Genomic DNA, 21595 nt, shown 5'->3' with positions numbered 1-21595 from the left:
AACAACAACGACACTGTTTCCTGTAGCCATGTTGACTACATGGTTTAGTTGAAGCCAAATGGTGAGTATACCTTGTTCCATTTGGTTTAGTGTCCCAAAGACATTCTGTTAGCCTGATTGCTTAAAATACATGAGGGTTCTTGATGTTGGAAAGGAAGAGGGAAGAAGATGTGTGTTGTCAGTACTGAGGGACCCACACACCAGAAGATTCATTAACAAAGGCAGCAATTTTCTGGTAGGATTTAAAAGTCCTGGTGGTTCTTTTACGGTTGCGTGGTAGCAAATCCAACATTTGGAAAGACTGGCTGCTACACTAAGCCTTGTGTAGGTCGTGCATAAGAGTGAACGGCTAAACTTAGGTGCGAGCAGAGGCTAAGGAACGGCAGAATCATTCTGGCCCCTTGGGTATGGGTAACAAGGATCTTTATCCCAAAGGGGAAAAAGGCATAGCGTACGCGAGATGATGATGAGAGCAATGAGAGTTAAATTAGGCGTAGTCCAAGTCGGAGGTTCAGTGATGAGCTTGATCCGTTGTCTCAGGCAGAAGCTGTTTACCTTGTGACGCTGTCTACTTGGTCTATTGTCTTGGGACCACGGACTACTGGTAGTCGTCTGCTTCTGGGGTACGGTGATCTTGGGTAAAGTTAAGCTTGAGATCAGACACTGGTTCATAGGACCAACCTTGGCAAGGGGCCCTGTCTAATAGGGAGAGGTGTACCCAAGAATCTTCCTTTGAGTTTACTTCTGTGTGAGTGGTAACTCCTGAAAAGATCCTTTATAGTGGGGCTCACGTGCCAGTTTCCTCTGATGTCTTTTCCACAACACTAAGTCTCCTGGCTCAAGGTTATGTGGGATGTGTTCTTCTTTGGGGGAAGCATCCTGGAAAGCACCTTGCTCTTGTTGGGAATAAGCCTGGGAGTGGTCCATTAGTCCTTTGCAGCAATGAATCATGTCAGCCTTTGCCAGGGCCGGGTCTGTGTAAGGTATAGATCCTAAATGCATGGGGCATCCTGTCACAGCGTCATAAGGTGAGTGTCAATGTTTTCCTGAAGTGTCAAAGGAAGTACTTTTGGCCAGGGCAGCTTTAGAGTCTGAGAACCCAGCCAATTTGAGTTTTAGGGCTCTATTCATACTTTCTACTTTGTGGATCAAAGGGACAACGCAGATGTGGCCAAATTAGCATAAAACAGCAGATTTCTCTGATAATTTTTCCCATGAAATTCATGCCGTGATCACCAGACAACTGGAAGGAGCGCCCCGAAGAGGATGGTCTCGCTGTGCAACTTTTTAGCTGCTGTAGTTTTTTTGTAGTAGCATCTGCCTTCAGCAAAGATAAGCTTCAGCCCCTTCAGTAAATAAACAAAGAATTACTAACATGTAATCATATCTTGTAGGTGGTAGAGGTGGATGAAGTCCACCTGCAAATGTTCAAAAGGTCCAGTTGGCTGAGGTGTAATACCAGGCGTGACTTTAAGAGTCTTCCCTGAGTTGTGAGTTTGGCAAGTACAGCATGGATTGCATGGTCTTTGAGCTGCCTTCTTGCAGCCACCCCACCAACATTTGGCCACAACAAGAATCTTTTTTTTTTTTTCTTTTATCCCATGGTGGGTGATTGCATGCAAGGCTTAAAGAAGGGGCAAATTTAGGGATTCTGGGATGAACAGGTGGCCATCTGGGCCTTCCCAGAGTCTGTTTCAAGGGTTTATTTTACAGTCCTAGGACTTCCAATCTTGTTTCAATTTCAGGGGCTCCTAATAGAGCCTTTCCCAAATCATCTGGGGATATTCCACTAAGAGGAACTTTATGCGGTACAAAGACTTGTTTGGGAGCTGGAAATGTTTGTGCGGCAGCTGATTTAGTGTGGTGATCAGCCAAGGCATTTCCTTAGTGTAGGATCTGTTTTATGGGTATGAGCCTCAATCTTTATAATGGCAACTTCTTTAGGCAATAATAAAGCATCTAATAATTTAGCTACCTTTTGACACAGTGGCTGCAACAATGCACCCAAACATAGCAACAGTCGTGAGGATGACACAGGACCAGGCAGTGTTTCCTTCTGTTGTACGTAGGGTCGCTATGGATCAGAACTGACTCGATGGCACCTAGCAATAACAACGATTTTTTTTTTTTTTTAACTGGGGCTCCAGCAGAGCTGAGAAACCCTCTTTGTTTCCAGAGCGTCCCAAAGTCATATACTACTTTAAAAGCATGTCTACTATCTGCACACGTGTTTGCAGGATGATCTTTTGCCAAGTGACACGCCTGAGTTTGTGTGGTGAATTCGTCCTGTTGGGCAGATTTGTGATCTGGGAGGGTTCTCTTTATTTTGAGGTCAGTGTAAGTGGTCATGGCATAACCAGCTTGACATTTTCTTTGTTTAGTTTTGAAGCAAGACCCATCAACAAATAACATTAATTCAGTGTTTTTGGTTGGGATTTCTTGGAGGCCCCAGTGAAGGGTTGACAGCTGGGAAACTGAGAAAAGCAGAAAGTCTTCCACATACTGGATTAGGGTAGATTCCTTTGGGAATTTTAATTTTTGCACGTCCTGTTAGAGGGCCTGTGAAAAGTAAGGTGGGTCCTCAGTACAACTCTGGGGCATGGCTGTCCAGGCATATTGGTGATTCTGAACCATTTTAGGGTGATAAGGTGTTGGACTGGGCACAAGCAGGAACCTAAGGATAACAGTCTTATTTATGGCTCTGTTATTGGAGTTGGTTCCAACTCATAGTGACCCTGTGTACAATAGAACAAAAAAGCTGCCCAATCCTGTGCCAGCTTCACAATTATTGCTGTTTATTGCAGCCACTGTGTCAGTCCATCTCACTGAGGGTCTTACTTTTTTTGCTGACCCTCTACCTTACCAATCATAATGCCTTACCAAGGCACTGGTCCCTCCTGATAACATGTCCAAAGTACGTGAGACAAAGTCTTGCCATCCTTGCTTCTAAGGAGCATTCTGGCTGTAGCATTATGGCTCTTGTATAAACAATAATATCACCATGAGATTTCTATACGGGTAGAATGAGGGGGCTACAGGAACTAGTGCAAGGGACAGTGAGTTCTCTTCTGTCAGTCCCTCAGTTATAGGTTTGAAAGATAACCTTTTGCAACCTCTTACTAAGAAAGAGCCAGTAATTCAAGACAATTTTGTCATTTTAACAGAGAAAATACAAATTCTAGTTTTGCATCGGTAAACTATTTGATACTATAGCTCTTTATCAACCTTGTAAATAAACCCATCAAATTTTAGCCAACTTTGTCCATGAAAAAAATCCTTTTCCACAAGCTTCTACAACTTTCCGTATCCATTTAGGTTTTGTCTTACGCTTTCCTCTTCTCCTTTCTGGGACAGTCAGTCCTTTTACTTTGGGACAAAATTATACTCCTTTCTTTAACAAAACACATCTTGCACACCTAGACTAAGTCCAAGGGTTTAAGTTACTAAAAAAGATCTTGGAAAGTGACTTTAAGCTGATATACTATAAAACATAATTACTATTGAAATGAACTTGTCAGAATAAATTTACTTTTATAATTTCTGGGAATTAAAAAAGAAAAAAAACAAACCTGTTGCTGACCAATCAATGCTGACATGCAGTGACCCTCTAGGACAGAGAAGAGCTGCCCCACATGGTTTCCAAGGCTGTGAATCTTTACAGAAGCAGACTGCCACGTCTTTCTCCTGTGGAATGGCTGGTGGGTTCAAAGCACAGACCTTTTGTTAGCAATTTATCTAAGTGCTTATTCGCCTTTAAACCAATTAGAATAAAGATCTTTGAAGGGATATCATAATCTAGTTTGGGGATATCATTGGAGGTAGGAAGATACTGCACATACATACATAATGTACTTGTACATAAAGATACATATATATATAGCATCCATATACATGTGGATATACTATATACAGACAGAGCTGACACATACACAAGACATAGCATGCATATATACACACACACCCAGACATCCCATACACACAGATGTCACACACACACCCAGACATCCCATACACACAGACGTCACACACACACCCAGACATCCCATACACACAGACATCACACACACACCCAGACATCCCATACACACAGACGTCACACACACACCCAGACATCCCATACACACAGACATAGCACACATACACTCAGTTGTCACATACACACAGACACAGCACACACACACACCCAGACATCCCATACACACAGACATCACACACACACCCAGACATCCCATACACACAGATATCACACGCACACCCAGACATCCCATACACACAGACATCACACGCACACCCAGACATCCCATACACACAGACGTCACACGCACACCCAGACATCCCATACACACAGACGTCACACGCACACCCAGACATCCCATACACACAGACATAGCACACATACACTCAGTTGTCACATACACACAGACACAGCACACACACACACCCAGACATCCCATGCACACAGACATAGCACACATACACTCAGTTGTCACATACACACAGACACAGCACACACACACACCCAGACATCCCATGCACACAGTTGGGGGAGCAGAAAGACTGTTGTCCACCCTGAAGTCATGAATTTGACCTTGTCTTCTGCGTGCTTCAAAAATTTTTTAGAGGAACAATAAAATCACTTTGTCTTTTTGAGGACTCGCCATATGAATGGAAATCGGCACCCTATTTTTTGGTGGAGTGCGTGATCTTCTTTTTTCTAGTGCACTTTTCAAATGAACAAGTTTATTAACATCAAAGGTCTCCCAAAGTGGCCACTGAAGGCCCACATCGCCTTGGTGAAGTCAGGCCTGTTTAAGAAGGTAGGTGCAAAGTTTAAGGTTGAGAGGCCCTAAAAGGAGCAGGACTTTTCCCTGGGAGTGGAGAGGACCCCGTGAGAGTGGACAGCAGTTGGTAGGAGTGTGGCTTCTGGACCTGGTGTCTCAGCGCTCTGACCTGAGGGTTGGCTGCCTCTGAGTGCAGACCCAACAATCTGCGTCCACTGGTGGGTAGAAAACCAGAGAGAACGTTCTCTCTGGATCAAAGTCAGCCTCTCAAGACAAAAATGGAATCAGAAGAACCTATCTGGTTTTATAGGTGACCCACAGCAAAGTTTATCCAAGGAGGTGCTGGTCCAGTAAAAGCGGCAAACTGTGAGGCTGGCTTGAATGACAGGCTTGTGGGACGATGCCTGTGGTCTGCTCTATGATTCTCCATAAGAAGGACGTAAGACTTAGACAGCACCACACAAGACAGTAAACAAAGAAGAAGAAGACAAAGCAAAGGGGGAACCAATGGCAAAATCGGGGCACCAAACAAAAGTTCCCCAAAGTGGCCACTGCAAATTGTGGTCATGCTTGTATAGTCAGCCCCCTTCCAGGAAACACGCAGTTTGGGAGTGAGAAAAACATGGGAGAAATGGGAGTCTTGGGGTAGGGGGAGGAGATTCAGGACAGAAGGAGCCTGTGCTTAGAGTCCCTAAAACGACTGTATCTAAACTGGGGTCTCTGTCAACAGCTGCCTGAAGACACAGGGGTTCACGTACCTTACCCCAAACAGACAGAACAAAAGCGCTACTTACCAGGATGAGGTCTGGGATCCAAGCCTGGGTCCGTCAACAAGCCCAAGAGCTCAAAAGGCAAAGACAGCAGAGCTCAGATCAGAGAGAGACTGACCCCTCAGGTTCTGGGGCTGCGGAGGGATCAGTGGATGCAAGGGGCCTTGTGGGTGCTGGGACCTGCCACACACTGGGGTTCATCGGGGGTCTTCTCTGGATCCTGCTTCTGCTGCCAGAACTGTTGGAAAGAAATTTAATTCAGATGAGACCGTGAGCAGATCAGGTTTACTGAAGAACAACTGCTCACGAATGGGGTTCCTCTCTCCAAAGAGATGAGCTCGTCAGATTAGGGTTTTAGCTGCTTGGTACACACACTGTAAGCTGGAGACTCCCGGGGTGGGGGTGGGGGGGTTACAGCGATCGGCTGACATTTTCTGTTGGCAGAAGGCAGGCTATCTGAAAGCCAGGTTTCGGTTCAGACTGGTTTGTTAAAGTTGTGGATCTGTGAGCTATAGGTTAGTTTGTTGTTCTTGTTAGGTGTGGTCGAGTAAGTTCCGACTCATACCGAACCCAGGTACAACAGAATGAAACACTGGCCCGTCCTGCGCCATCCTCACAGTTGTTGCTACGTTTGAGCCCATTGTTGCAGCCACTGGGTCAGTCCACCTCCTTGAGGGTCTTCCTCTTTTTCGATGGCCCTCTACCAAGCATGATGTCCTTCTCCAGGGACTGGTTCCTCCTGATAACGTGTCCAAAGAACATGAGAGGAAGCCTCTCCATCTTCGCTTCTAAGGAGCATGCTGCAGTAAAAATATCCTACAATAAAAAACAAATAAAATGATAGATTAGTTTAAACTTTCTTAATCATTTGTGGTTAGGTGCTTTCCAGTTTGCTTATTTTAATTTTTTTTTTTTTCCTGTGGCAAATACACATGTGAAAAAACGTTTGCCATGTCTATACTCTTCCCATGCCACTTCAGTGGCATTAAATATGTCCATCACGTTGTTGAACCCTCCCTGGTACACATTCCCAAAGTCTTCCATCACCCTGACGCAACCTCAGTGTCGCATAAGTGCTGAGTCTTCCTCTCCTCCTCCCTTGGTGTCCCCTAAGTGAGTCTTTCTCTCCTCTTCCCTTACAGAACCTCAGTGTCCCCTAAGCTCTGAGTCTTCCTCTCCTCCTCCTCCCTTACAGAACCTCGGTGTCCCCTAAGCTCTGAGTCTTCCTCTCCTCCTCCCTTACAGAACCTCGGTGTCCCCTAAGTGCTGAGTCTTCCTCTCCTCCTCCCTTACAGAACCTCAATGTCCCCTAAGCTCTGAGTCTTCCTCTCCTCCTCCCTTACAGAACCTCAGTGTCCCCTAAGTGCTGAGTCTTCCTCTCCTCCCCCTTACAGAACCTCGGTGTCCCCTAAGCTCTGAGTCTTCCTTTCCTCCCCCTTACAGAACCTCAGTGTCCCCTAGGTGCTGAGTCTTCCTCTCCTCCCTTACAGAACCTCAGTGTCCCCTAAGCTCTGAGCCTTCCTCTCCTCCCTCTTACAGAACCTCAGTGTCCCCTAAGCTCTGAGTCTTCCTCTCCTCCCCCTTACAGAACCTCAGTGTCCCCTAAGTGCTGAGTCTTCTTCTCCTCCCTTACAGAACCTCGGTGTCCCCTAAGCTCTGAGTCTTCCTCTCCTCCTCCCTTACAGAACCTCGGTGTCCCCTAAGCTCTGAGTCTTCCTCTCCTCCTCCCTTACAGAACCTCGGTGTCCCCTAAGCTCTGAGTCTTCCTCTCCTCCTCCCTTACAGAACCTCGGTGTCCCCTAAGCTCTGAGTCTTCCTCTCCTCCTCCCTTACAGAACCTCGGTGTCCCCTAAGCTCTGAGTCTTCCTCTCCTCCACCCTTACAGAACCTCAGTGTCCCCTAAGTGCTGCGCCTTCCTCTCCTCCTCCTTACAGAACCTCAGTGTCCACTAAGTGCTGCGCCTTCCTCTCCTGCTCCTTACAGAACCTCAGTGTCCCCTAAGTGCTGCGCCTTCCTCTCCTCCTCCCTTACAGAACCTCGGTGTCCCCTAAGCTCTGAGTCTTCCTCTCCTCCTCCTTACAGAACCTCGGTGTCCCCTAAGTGCTGCGCCTTCCTCTCCTCCTCCCTTACAGAACCTCGGTGTCCCCTAAGCTCTGAGTCTTCCTCTCCTCCTCCCTTACAGAACCTCGGTGTCCCCTAAGCTCTGAGTCTTACTCTCCTCCTCCCTTACAGAACCTTGGTGTCCCCTAAGCTCTGAGTCTTCCTCTCCTCCTCCCTTACAGAACCTCGGTGTTCCCTAAGCTCTGAGTCTTTCTCTCCTCCACCCTTACAGAACCTCGGTGTCCCCTAAGTGCTGCGCCTTCCTCTCCTGCTCCTTACAGAACCTCAGTGTCCCCTAAGTGCTGCGCCTTCCTCTCCTCCTCCTTACAGAACCTCAGTGTCCCCTAAGTGCTGCGCCTTCCTCTCCTCCTCCCTTACAGAACCTCGGTGTCCCCTAAGCTCTGAGTCTTTCTCTCCTCCACCCTTACAGAACCTCGGTGTCCCCTAAGCTCTGAGTCTTCCTTTCCTCCCCCTTACAGAACCTCAGTGTCCCCTAAGTGCTGAGTCTTCCTCTCCTCCCCCTTACAGAACCTCGGTGTCCCCTAAGCTCTGAGTCTTCCTTTCCTCCCCCTTACAGAACCTCAGTGTCCTCTAGGTGCTGAGTCTTCCTCTCCTCCCTTACAGAACCTCGGTGTCCCCTAAGCTCTGAGTCTTTCTCTCCTCCACCCTTACAGAACCTCGGTGTCCCCTAAGCTCTGAGTCTTCCTTTCCTCCCCCTTACAGAACCTCAGTGTCCCCTAAGTGCTGAGTCTTCCTCTCCTCCCCCTTACAGAACCTCGGTGTCCCCTAAGCTCTGAGTCTTCCTTTCCTCCCCCTTACAGAACCTCAGTGTCCTCTAGGTGCTGAGTCTTCCTCTCCTCCCTTACAGAACCTCGGTGTCCCCTAAGTGCGGAGGCTTCCTCTCCTCCCTTACAGAACCTTGGTGTCCCCTAAGCTCTGAGTCTTCCTCTCCTCCTCCCTTACAGAACCTCGGTGTCCCCTAAGCTCTGAGTCTTTCTCTCCTCCACCCTTACAGAACCTCGGTGTCCCCTAAGTGCTGCGCCTTCCTCTCCTCCTCCCTTACAGAACCTCGGTGTCCCCTAAGCTCTGAGTCTTCCTCTCCTCCTCCCTTACAGAACCTCGGTGTCCCCTAAGCTCTGAGTCTTTCTCTCCTCCACCCTTACAGAACCTCGGTGTCCCCTAAGTGCTGCGCCTTCCTCTCCTCCTCCCTTACAGAACCTCAGTGTCCCCTAAGTGCTGCGCCTTCCTCTCCTCCTCCCTTACAGAACCTCAGTGTCCCCTAAGTGCTGCGCCTTCCTTTCCTCCTCCTTACAGAACCTCAGTGTCCCCTAAGTGCTGCGCCTTCCTCTCCTCCTCCCTTACAGAACCTCAGTGTCCCCTAAGTGCTGCGCCTTCCTCTCCTCCTCCCTTACAGAACCTCAGTGTCCCCTAAGTGCTGCGCCTTCCTTTCCTCCTCCTTACAGAACCTCAGTGTCCCCTAAGTGCTGCGCCTTCCTCTCCTCCTCCCTTACAGAACCTCAGTGTCCCCTAAGTGCTGCGCCTTCCTCTCCTCCTCCCTTACAGAACCTCAGTGTCCCCTAAGTGCTGCGCCTTCCTTTCCTCCTCCTTACAGAACCTCAGTGTCCCCTAAGTGCTGCGCTTTCCTCTCCTCCTCCCTTACAGAACCTCAGTGTCCCCTAAGTGCTGCGCCTTCCTCTCCTCCTCCCTTACAGAACCTCAGTGTCCCCTAAGTGCTGCGCCTTCCTTTCCTCCTCCTTACAGAACCTCAGTGTCCCCTAAGTGCTGCGCCTTCCTCTCCTCCTCCTTACAGAACCTCAGTGTCCCCTAAGTGCTGCGCCTTCCTCTCCTCCTCCTTACAGAACCTCGGTGTCCCCTAAGCTCTGAGTGTTCCTTTCCTCCTCCTTACAGAACCTCAGTGTCCCCTAAGCTCTGAGTCTTCCTCTCCTCCTCCTTACAGAACCTCAGTGTCCCCTAAGTGCTGCGCCTTCCTCTCCTCCTCCTTACAGAACCTCAGTGTCCCCTAAGTGCTGCGCCTTCCTCTCCTCCTCCCTTACAGAACCTCAGTGTCCCCTAAGTGCTGCGCCTTCCTTTCCTCCTCCTTACAGAACCTCAGTGTCCCCTAAGCTCTGAGTCTTCCTCTCCTCCCCCTTACAGAACCTCAGTGTCCCCTAAGCTCTGAGTCTTACTCTCCTCCTCCCTTACAGAACCTCAGTGTCCCCTAAGTGCTGCGCCTTCCTCTCCTCCTCCCTTACAGAACCTCGGTGTCCCCTAAGTGCTGCGCCTTCCTCTCCTCCTCCTTACAGAACCTCAGTGTCCCCTAAGTGCTGCGCCTTCCTCTCCTCCTCCTTACAGAACCTCAGTGTCCCCTAAGTGCTGCGCCTTCCTCTCCTCCTCCCTTACAGAACCTCGGTGTCCCCTAAGCTCTGAGTGTTCCTTTCCTCCTCCTTACAGAACCTCAGTGTCCCCTAAGCTCTGAGTCTTCCTCTCCTCCTCCTTACAGAACCTCAGTGTCCCCTAAGTGCTGCGCCTTCCTCTCCTCCTCCCTTACAGAACCTCAGTGTCCCCTAAGTGCTGCGCCTTCCTCTCCTCCCTTACAGAACCTCAGTGTCCCCTAAGTGCTGCGCCTTCCTTTCCTCCTCCTTACAGAACCTCAGTGTCCCCTAAGCTCTGAGTCTTCCTCTCCTCCCCCTTACAGAACCTCAGTGTCCCCTAAGCTCTGAGTCTTACTCTCCTCCTCCCTTACAGAACCTCAGTGTCCCCTAAGTGCTGCGCCTTCCTCTCCTCCTCCCTTACAGAACCTCGGTGTCCCCTAAGTGCTGCGCCTTCCTCTCCTCCTCCTTACAGAACCTCGGTGTCCCCTAAGTGCTGCGCCTTCCTCTCCTCCTCCTTACAGAACCTCGGTGTCCCCTAAGTGCTGCGCCTTCCTCTCCTGCTCCTTACAGAACCTCAGTGTCCCCTAAGTGCTGCGCCTTCCTCTCCTGCTCCTTACAGAACCTCAGTGTCCCCTAAGTGCTGCGCCTTCCTCTCCTCCTCCTTACAGAACCTCGGTGTCCCCTAAGCTCTGAGTCTTCCTCTCCTCCTCCTTACAGAACCTCAGTGTCCCCTAAGTGCTGCGCCTTCCTCTCCTCCTCCCTTACAGAACCTCGGTGTCCCCTAAGCTCTGAGTGTTCCTTTCCTCCTCCTTACAGAACCTCAGTGTCCCCTAAGCTCTGAGTCTTCCTCTCCTGCTCCTTACAGAACCTCAGTGTCCCCTAAGTGTTGCGCCTTCCTCTCCTCCTCCCTTACAGAACCTCAGTGTCCCCTAAGTGCTGCGCCTTCCTTTCCTCCTCCTTACAGAACCTCAGTGTCCCCTAAGCTCTGAGTCTTTCTCTCCTCCTCCTTACAGAACCTCAGTGTCCCCTAAGTGCTGCGCCTTCCTCTCCTCCTCCCTTACAGAACCTCAGTGTCCCCTAAGTGCTGCGCCTTCCTTTCCTCCTCCTTACAGAACCTCAGTGTCACCTAAGTGCTGCGCCTTCCTCTCCTCCTCCCTTACAGAACCTCAGTGTCCCCTAAGTGCTGCGCCTTCCTTTCCTCCTTCTTACAGAACCTCGGTGTCCCCTAAGCTCTGAGTCTTCCTCTCCTCCTCCCTCCTGCTCGCCCAGTGTTGTTATTTTAGAAAGTGCTGGCTAATTTTACCCAGAATTGTCCTTAACAGAAATTCTCTTTCTCGGAAGGGTTCAACTTAAGGTCAAGCAAGCAGGCCATTTCTTCTTTAACAGGCAGATGGCCTGGCCTCCCTGGCCTCATCGAAGTTTGTCATCAGTTACAGGACAGTTAAGGGGACTTCTGAGGTCCTGGCCAGGGGGAAGAGTATTGCTGGGTTCAGAGGGAAGAGGAAGGTGGGACTGAGGCTCCCAGCCTTCACGCTCAGTCCCTCAGCGGCAGAAACGCTGACCGCAGCACCACCTTGTGGTCACGAGTTGCCACAGTCATAACCCATTGCCGCTGAGTGGATCCTGACTCATAGGGACCCTACAGGACAGGGTAGAACTGCCCCGCAGGGTTTCCAAGGAGCCTGGTGGATTTGAACTGCTGACCCCGTGGTTAGCAGCCGTAGCCCTTAGCCACTACGTCGCCAGGGTTTCCCCACAGCCGTAAGTGGACTTGAAAGCCGCTTCCAGACCCACGGAAACTGGATGGGAGCCACACACGTGATTTCAAATGTTCCAATGGCCATGTTGAAAAAGCGGTAAGGAAGAGGCGAAATTAGTTTTAGGAGTAAGTTTTATCAAACCCGGGGTATCCCAGATGCTGCTTTGACATGTAATCAGCCTGTTAACGAGGCGTAGCCTAAACACTCCAGATTCCTTTTTTAGCGCCAGGTCTTTGAGATCTGCGTGTGGCTTACTCTTACGCCCCATCTCGGTTCAGACTGACCACATTTACGGCACCACCACGTTGGACCACACGGTTTCGGGGTGCCAGATCCGCCTAGGGACACAGTTCTCACTCTCTCGGGCTTCTGAAGCCTGCATGGGGTCAGTCTCTGTGGGTGGGGGGTGATGGAGAATCAACAAGCCACCCACGGACCTCTGGCTCTGGCCACCGTGGCTACCAGGGCGGATGGGTGCTGAGATGGACGGAGGGTGGGCCCAGGGCCAGCGGTGCCTCCTGACACTTTGTGGACAGGAATGAGACCTGCTGGTGAGGCCCAGCTCCAGGGTGTAACTGCCTGCGTGGTCTCTGGAGAGCTCTCAGCTCTCCGGCCCCTCCTCCATCCTGTTCCTGTCCCCTGCCGTGCCCCCAGTCCCTGAGCACCTGAGGGCTCGCCCTGGGGTCTGCCTGCCTCTGCCTTGGTTCTTTCTGCTCAGTACGCCTCAGCTCAAAACATTGTATATCTGCTGCTGACTTTCGTACAGGGAATATTTTTTTCCTGTTCTTTTTAAAAACCCAGCTCCTCCATCTAGAATATGATGGATGACTGATTCTGGCAGGGAATGACCTGAAGAAATGTTTACTACTAGTGGCTGCTTCTTCCTGGGAACTGGCTATGGCCCAGGCGCCATCCTGAGGTTTAGAGACTATAGATCCCACATGGTTTTCAAAATGCGCCCATGAGGTTAGTTGTTGCTGTTTGTTGCCGCCGAGCCAACTCTGACGCATGGCGACCCCGTGTGTGTTAGAGTGGAACTGTGCTCCACAGGGTTTTCAGTGGCTGGCTTTTCTGAAGTAGATCGCCAGGCCTTTCTTCCAAGGTGCCTCTGGGTGGACTCAAACCCCAGACCCCCAGGGCCTCCCTTCACGTACCCATCGGCAAGCCTGGCTGTGTGTTCCCATTTTGCAGATGGGGAAGCTGAGACTCAGAGGTGCCTGCCTCAGCTTACCTGCCAGTGAGGAGTTGAACCCAGCCAGTTATGGGTGCTCTCTCTGGCTCTCCCGCATGGCCCAGCTTCCTCCACAGTAGCCCTTGTCCTTGTCCTCCCCTGCCAGGCTCTGAGTACCCCCTCCCTGCAGCTATGCAGGGTCAGCTGGATGGAGCAGGCCCCTGGTAACTGTCTGTTGGGACCGCGTGGGTCAGTGTGTGAGGGAGTGACCGTCAATCTTGTCTCCCTCCAGCCACCTGTGTGGAATTGCCACTTGGGACATGCAGTGACGCCGCCTACAACCAAACGGGCTTCCCCACCCTGCTAGAGCACCGGTCTTGGGACGTGGTGGAGGCCAGCTCCGAGTACATCCTGCTGAGCGTCCTTCACCACCTCCTCGAGGGCCAATGCAACCCCGACCTGCGGCTGCTGGGCTGCGCCGTGCTGGCGCCCCGGTGCGAGGGTGGCCGGGCACGCAGGCCCTGCCGGCGCGTCTGTGAGGGCCTTCGGGAGGCCTGCCAGCCTGCCTTTGATGCCATCGACATGGCCTGGCCTTACTTCCTGGACTGCGCACGCTACTTTGCTCGTGAAGAGGAGGGCTGCTACGACCCCCTGGAGAAACTACGCGGTAAGCTGAGGCCGGTGGGCTTGGGGCCTGGGAGCCAGCAACCAGGCTGAGGTGGCCAGTTAGCACCAGAGCCAAAACGAAAGGACCCATCAAGACTTTATTCACCTACTGCAGCAGCAGCCCGTTGTCATCGAGTCACTTCCGACTCATAGTGACCCTACGGGACAGAGTAGAACTGCCCCACAGGGATCCCTGGAGGCAGACTGCCACGTCCTTCTCACATGGAGCACCTGGTGGGCTCCAACTGCCAACCTTTCAGTTAGCAGCCAAGCACTTAACCACTGCGCCACCAGGGCTCCTCAGTGATGCTGGCAAGAGGCTAAAAGGTGAGCCGGCTCCTCAGGGTCGAATTTCCCTCCACGAAATGGCACCGGGCGAGGGTCAAGTCCAGGCAGGGGAATACCTCACTGCCAGGGAGTCCAGGACCAGACTCCTGGCTCTCTGTAGACCCTGAGGCCAGAGGAGGGAGCGGAGGAAGCCCTAGGAGTGGACAGGTGCTGAGTCAAGGTGGGAAGGTGCCTCAGCCAAAACCCCGAAGGTGCCTGGGCTGGGAATGTGGACACCTTCTGGGCATGGCTGCCTGGTGGGGCCGGGGACTGAGTCCTCGACTACAACTCCCTCTAGAGCTCGCCGGGTACTGGCTTGGCACCAGGTCTGGGTGGCAGAGGCCTGCCGGGCGTGGCCTTGTAATTACCATTGGCGGGGCCTGAAAGACCCCACACAGGGTTCTGGCCTGGAGCTGGACTCCCAGCCGGGGTGTTGAGGGGGAGTGGTCTTCTCCTCGGACGAGCCAGCCCTGGGTGATGGTGGGTCTGCAGGCCATGTGGCCCTGATGCTGTGGGAAAGCGAGCCCTACTTGGGGGCTGGATGTAACGCAGCCAAATGCATGGGGGATGGCTGTCCACCGCCTACCCACTGTGCTTTACAGAGCAGACCAGGCACAAAGAGCCTCAGGCCTTGATCCTCCTGAGACACGGCTTAGTTCATGGCAGCCCTACCCAGCACAGAGACCATTGGTGGTCACATGTGAGGTGTGGCTCGTGTAACTGAGGGCCTGAATTTTTAGTTTTATTTGAGTTTATTGAAACCTGAATCTCAATAGCCACACGTGGCCGGTCTGTGCCTGCTGTGGGGTATAGAACGGGATTCGTTCCAGGTCCTCGTCCACACAGCACAATGCTAACAGTCAGGTCCCTATGGTTGATGCCCCCTGCCACACACACTGTTCCATCTAAGTCTCATGACAGCCCTGAGACTAGTTCTCAGTCATGTCCCCATTGTATGGATGGGGAAGTGGAGGTTCGGGAAGGCAGATGGCAGGGATGTCCTCAGCCCCTTCTGCCGGGCAGAGTTTGAACCAGGCCAATCACTCATTCGTTGATGGATAGATTGACTTGAGTGTATCCTGTGTCCCTGGCTTTGTGCTTGGACATGGGGATGGGAGGGGGACACAGACATGCACCCGGAGACATGTTTGGGCTGGGCTCCAGGGAGCTTCAGTTCTGCTGCCCTGTGTACAGCTCAAGCCTAGTCCTGGGTGTTCTCAGAACCTCAGGCTCCTTCTCTGAGAGGGGAGATTCCATTGACCCTGCTGGCTGCTGTGTGAATGTGCTGGGTCACTGGAGCACTTGGCGGCAGACAAGACCCACCGACAGTGTGTGAAAGGCTTTTACTCCCTGCAGAAGCAGGAAATGTGGGTGGTGGTGGCCGGGTGAGGGTGGGGTGGGCAGGAAGAAACCCAGACGGCTCTGGGGCAAGCCCACATGCCCTGGGAGAGCCCAGGGAGTTGGCTTGTGGCAGATTATTCTGGGCATCTCCGCCACCAAATTGCTGGTTCTATCTACTTTCCTTCCCTTCAAAAACCATTTTGAGCTGAAACAAAACCACAGGTCCAGTGAGCCAGTCAGATGGAAGCCTTAACCCTCACGGTGCCCAGGGCCAGCCTGCAGGGGCCGCGCTCTTCACTGCTGTCTGAGGGTCAGGCTGCTCAAGACCCCTGGATTGAGTAACTGGGTGTCCTCAGAGCCTGCGCTTCAGTGATGGGGTGGGAGAGCCGGCCAGCTGATGAGGCACTTAGCACCTCTGCCCCAAGACCCAGGCACCTAGGGGTTTCTCCTGAGGAAGCTGTTCAAAGTGTGGGAGAAACATTTCCCTCCTTCCCTCTTTCCTTCCTTCCTTTCTCTTTCCCTCTGCCTCCCTCTCTCTTTCTCTCTCCTTCCCCTCCTTCTATCTACCTTCCCCTTCCTTCCTTCCTTCCTTCCTTCCTTCCTTCCTTCCTTCCTTCCTTCCTTCCTTCCTTCCTTCCTTCCTTCCTTCCTTCCTTCCTTCCTTCCTTCCTTCCTTCCTTCCTTCCTTCCTTCCTTCCTCCCTTCCTCCCTTCCTTCCTCCCTCCCTCCCTCCCTCCCTCCCTCCCTCCCTCCCTCCCTCCCTCCCTCCCTCCCTCCCTCCCTCCCTCCCTCCCTCCCTCCCTCCCTCCCTTTCTTTCCTTCCCATCCTAATTTCTTCCCTCCCTCTCTGGTACAGGCAGACTCACTGTTAAACAACTAATAGTAGCAAGCATTTCAAAGTGATCACAGCAGTGGAGTGGTAGAACGAGGTTGCCTTTCAAACAAGTTTTCGGCTGATTCACAATGGTGTTGAAGCTGTTTACTCGACAGTGCTGGGTAAACAGAGCAGAATATAAAACTGCATCAGCAACGTGCTGACAGCCCAATTTTGTTGTCAGGTGCCCTAGAATCAGTTCCAACTCACAGCGACCCGGTGCACAACAGAGCGAAACACTGCCTGGTCTTGCACCCTCCTCACAATTGTTGCTATACGCAAGCCCATTGTTGCAGCTACCGTGTCAATCCAACTCGTTCAGGGTCTTCCTCTCTTTCACTGACCCTGTACTCTGCCGAGCATGATGTCCTTCTCCAGGGACTGATCCCTCCTGACAACATGTCCAAAGTATTGAAGACGCAGTCTCGCCGTCCTTGCTTCTAAGGAGCATTCTGGCTGTACTTCTTCCAAGACACGTTTGTTTGTTCTTCTGGCAGTCCATGGTATATTCAATATTCTTTGCCAACGTCATTAATTCAAAGGCATCAGTTCTTCTTCGTCTTCCTTATTTATTGTCCAGCTTTCACGTGCATATGATGCGATTGAAAATACAACGGCTTGGATCAGGTGCACCTGAATCTTCAAGGTGACGTTTTTGCTTTTTAACACTTTAAAAAGGTCTTTTGCAGCAGATTTGCCCAGTGCAACACATTATTTGACTTCTAGACTGCTGCTTCCACGGGTGTTGATTGTACATCTGAGTAAAATAAAATCTTTGACAACTTCAATCTTTTCTCCGTTTATCATAATGTGGCTTATTGGTCCAGTTATGAGGATTTTTGTTTTCTTTATGTTGAAGTGTAATCCATACTGAAGGTTGTGGTCTTTGATCCTCGCCAGTAAGTGCTTCAAGTCCTCTTCACTTTCAGCAAGAAAGGTTGTGTCATCTGCATATTGTGAATTGTTAATGAGTCTTCCTCCAATCCTGATGCCCCATTCTTCACATAGTCCAGCTTCTCAGGTTATTTGCTCAGCATACAGATTGAATAGGTATGGTGAAAGGATACAACCCTGACGCACACCTTTCCTGACTTTAAACCACGCAGTATCACCTTGTTCTGTTACAAACGACTGTCTCTTGATCTATGTACAGGTTCCTCATGAACACAATTAAGTGTTCTGGGATTCCCATTCTTTGTAATTTTGCATAATTTCTTATGATCCACACAGTCAAATGCCTTTGCATAGGCAATAAAATGCAGGTAAACACCTTTCTGGCATTCTCAGCTTTCAGCCAAGATCCGTCTGAATGTGATATCTCTTGTTCCACATCCTCTTCTGAATCTGGCTTGAATTTCTGGCAGTTCCCTGTTGATGTACTGCTGCAACCATTTCTGAATGATCTTCAGCAAAATTTTACTTGTGTGTGCTGTTAGTGATATTGTTTGATGATTTCTACATTCTGTTGGATCACCTTTCTTTGGAGTGGGCACAAATATGTATCTCTTCCAGTTGATTGGCCAGGTAGCTGTCTTCCAGATTTCTTGGCGTAGCTGAGTGAGTGCTTCTTGCCTTGCGTCTGTTTGTTGAAACATCTCAGTTGGCATTCTGTCAGTTCCGGGAGCCTGGTTTTTCACCGGTGCTTCCAAGGCAGCTTGGACTTCTTCCTTCAGTACCATTGGTTCTTGATCATATGCTCCCTCCTGAAATGGTTGAGCATTGACCAATTCTTTTTGGTACAGTGACTCTGTACCAGAAGTATCTTTTTTAAAAAATTTATTGTGCTCTAAGTGAAAGTTTACAAATTAAGTCAGTCTTTCATACAAAAACTTATACACAGCTTGCTATGTACTCCTAGCTGCTCTTTCCCTAATGAAACAGCACAGTCCTTCTCTCCACCCTGTATTCCCGGTGTCCATTCAACCAGCTTCTGTCCCCCTCTGCCTTCTCATCTCGCCTCCAGACAGGAGCTGCCCACATAGTCTCATGTGTCTACTTGAGCCAAGAAGCTCACTCCTCACCAGTCTTAGTTTCTGTCTTATAATCCAGTCCAATCCCTGTCTGAAGAGTTGGCTTCAGGAATGGTTCCAGTCTCGGGCTAACAGAAGGTACAGGGACCATGACCTCCAGGGTCCCTGTAGTCTCAGACCATTAAGTCTGACCTTCTTATGAGAACTTGAGGTCTGCATCCCACTTTTCTCCTGTTCTATCGGGGGTTCTGTGTTGTGTTTGCTGTCAGGGGAGTCATTGGTGGTAGCTGGGCACCATCTAGTTCTTCTGGTCTCAGGCTGATGTAGTCTCTGGCTTATGCGGCCCTTTCTGTCCCTTGGGCTCATCTTTACCTTATGTCTTTGGTGTTCTTCATTCTCCTTTGCTCCAGGTGGGTTGAGGTCAATTGCTGGATCTTAGATGGCTGCTTGCTAGTGTTTAAGACTCCAGATGCCACTCACCAAAGTGGGAAGAAGAATCTTCTTTCCATGCTTCTTGCATCATTCAGTATTTTGCCCATAGAATCCTCCAGTATTGCAACTTGAGGCTTGAATTTTTTCTTCAGTTCTTTCGGCTTGAGAAATGCCGAGCATGTTCTTCCCTTTTGGTTTTCTATCTCCAGGTCTTTGCAGATGTCATTATAACACTTTGCTTTGTCTTCTCGAGCCGCCCTTTGAAACCTTCTGTTCAGCTCTTTTACTTCATCATTTCTTACTGTTACTTTAGCTACTTTGTGTTCTAGAGCAAGTTTTAGAGTCTCTTCTGACATCCATTTTGGTCTTTTCTTTCTTTTCTGTCTTTTTAATGACCTCTTGCTTTCTTCATGTATGATGTCCTTGATGTCGTCTCACAACTTGTGTGATCTTCAGCCATTAGTGTTCAATGCGTCAAATCTATTCTTGAGATGGTCTCTAAATTCAGGTGGGATATACTTAAGGCTGTACTTTGGCTCCTGTGGACTTGTTTTAATTTTCTTCACCTTCAACTTGAACTTTCTTATGAGCAATTGATGGTCTGTCCCACAGTCGGCCCCTGAACTTTTTCCGACTGATGATATTGAGCTTCTCCATCATGTCTTTCCATAGATGTAGTTGATTTGATTCCTGTGTGTTCCATCCAGCAAAATCCACAAGTATAGTCACCGTTTATGTTGTTGAAAAAAATTATGTGCAGTGACTGAATCATTGGTCTTGCAAAATTCTATCATGCAATCTGCAGTGTCGTTTCTATCACCAAGGCCATATTTTCCAACTACTGATCCTTCTTCGTTTCCAACTTTTCATTCCAATCATCAGTAATTATCTATGCATCTTGACTGCTTGTTTGATCAACTTCAGATTGCAGAAGCTGATAAAAATCTTCAATTTCTTTATCTTTGGCCTTAGTGGTTGGTACAAAATTTGGATAATAGTTGTGTTAACTGGTCTTCCTTGTAGGCGTATGAATATTCTCCTATTACTGACAGTGTTGTACTTCAGGATAGATCTTGAAATGTTCTTTTTGATGATGACTGCAACACCATTCTTCTTCAAGTTGTCATTCCTGGCATAGCAGACCATATGATTGATCAATTCAAAATGGCCAATACCAGTCCATTTCAGCTCACTGATGCCTAGGGTATCGATGTTTACGCATTCTTTTTCACACATTTATGTGTTCCATTTCATTTTTGACTATTTCTAATTTTCCTAGATTCATACTTCGTACATTCCATGCTCCCATTATTAATGGATGTTTGCAGCTGTTTCTTCTCATTTTGAGTTGTGCCACATCGCAAATGAAGATCCCAAAAGCTTGACTCCATCCATGTCATTATGGCCAACTCTACTTTGAGGAGGCAGCTCTTCCCAAGGAATGTTTTGAGTGCCTGTCAACCTGAGGGGCTCATCTTCTGGCACTGTATCAGACCACGTTCCGTGCTATTCGTGAGGTGTTTGCTGGCCAGTTTCACTGTCGGCTCGTCATACTGTGATGGCTTATGTGTTGCTGTGATGCTGGAAGCTATACCACTGGTATTTCAGATACCAACAGGGTCGCACGTGGTGGACAGCTTTCAGTGAAGCTTCTAGAATACGACAGACTAGGAAGAAGAACCTGGTGATCTACTTCTAAAAAACTGGCTGATGAAAACCTTATCAATAACAGCTAAATATTAATGATCAGAAAAAACAGAAGGCAACACACACACCAGACAGTGGTTTTCTTTGGGTTGAGGCTTCTGCAGATACCTTTTTTCCTTTATAGTTGACTGTTGTATATTTTTAAAATTTTCCAAATTAAGCACGTACATATTCTTTTATTCACAATAACATTAGGCACTTACATTTGTTATGTGCTATTATTTAGCTGTTGATATTGTTATAGCTGTTTATAAAGCGAATTTTTAATGAAAAAGCAGATGCAGATTGGTGGAGAGTGGTCCAAAGGGAGCCCAAGGACCCTGGCCCTCAGGTGGCTGCAGAGTGGTGGGGCTGGGGGTGTGGGCCCAGGAAGAGGCCAGGCGGGGAGTGGACTGACCCTGGCACTGCGTCTTCCCCAGGAGGCCTGGACACAGAGGACTCTGTGCCCTCGGACCTGCCCTCGACCTTTATCCACTTCGACCACCACTCTTATGCCCAGATGGTGCGTGTACTGAGGAGGACAGCCACCCGGTGTGCCCACATCGCCAAGACCTACAGCATCGGGCGCAGCTTCGACGGCAAAGACCTGCTGGTCATCGAATTCTCGGGCCGCCCTGGCCAGCATGAGCTGAGTAAGCCTTGATCACTGTCGGGCACCCATGTAAGAGGCAGGATGGGCCCTCTTCTGGGAGAGGGCTCTGAGTGTGTGACCCAACAAGCCAGGTTGGTTCCTAATCAAAGCCCAACTGTGTGGGGGATGGGGTGCAGATGGGGGCTTCGTGCGCACATTTCCCCGGACACATAGAACCACTGGATATGCGGAAGGGGGAGATTTTCCAGAATATCCATTGTAAATTTGAGGGAAGGCAGGATTATTTTATAATAATTGGAAAGCTGATCTAGTGGGGACTGAGTGGAATGCAAGATGAATGAGAAATTTTGGCTAGCAGGTAGATAGCTGAGTTGCTGGGGAGTCCTGTAGGAGGCTGGAGGGAGGGAGGAGGACATGGTCCAGGAAGTCCAAGGGTGCGAGCCAGGGAGGGAGCTCAGGACAGCATGAACCATGACTGCAGGGACGCAGCCCCTGTGCATTGACGGTGGAGACTTCACCGAGCCCTTGGGAATTTATTATTTTTCAAACCTTGCCCCTGTACACCAGGACCCCAGACAGGTACACGTGGTGCTTGATCCTGGTCACTTTACGTGTGATTTTCCGAGATGCTCGGTGAGTGAGATACACGAGTGGGGTGTGTAAACCAGGTACATGCCAGGTTTAGGTGTCCTGCTTTGAAACGAGAGCGGGCATCCGGTGAATGCTGGACTT

At 50.0% G+C, this 21595-nt stretch overlaps 2 protein-coding genes across 2 annotated transcripts in view; both read left to right on the top strand.

The window, feature by feature from the left end:
- LOC126077377 (uncharacterized) overlaps positions 1-21595 on the top strand; it is a 1154420-nt gene that overhangs the window by 76403 nt on the left and 1056422 nt on the right. The gene's annotated exons all lie outside the window — the stretch shown is intronic.
- Positions 1-21595, top strand: part of CPZ (carboxypeptidase Z) — a 47521-nt gene that overhangs the window by 4998 nt on the left and 20928 nt on the right. The window contains exons 2-3 of the mRNA XM_049886666.1: positions 13247-13621; positions 20691-20903. Of these exons, the coding sequence (XP_049742623.1) occupies positions 13247-13621; positions 20691-20903 (588 nt within the window). The remainder of the gene's footprint in view (positions 1-13246; positions 13622-20690; positions 20904-21595) is intronic.

Source organism: Elephas maximus, chromosome 5 (assembly GCF_024166365.1).
Source record: "Elephas maximus indicus isolate mEleMax1 chromosome 5, mEleMax1 primary haplotype, whole genome shotgun sequence".
Lineage (NCBI taxonomy): Eukaryota > Metazoa > Chordata > Mammalia > Proboscidea > Elephantidae > Elephas > Elephas maximus.
This window is presented reverse-complemented; position numbering and strand designations above follow the sequence as displayed.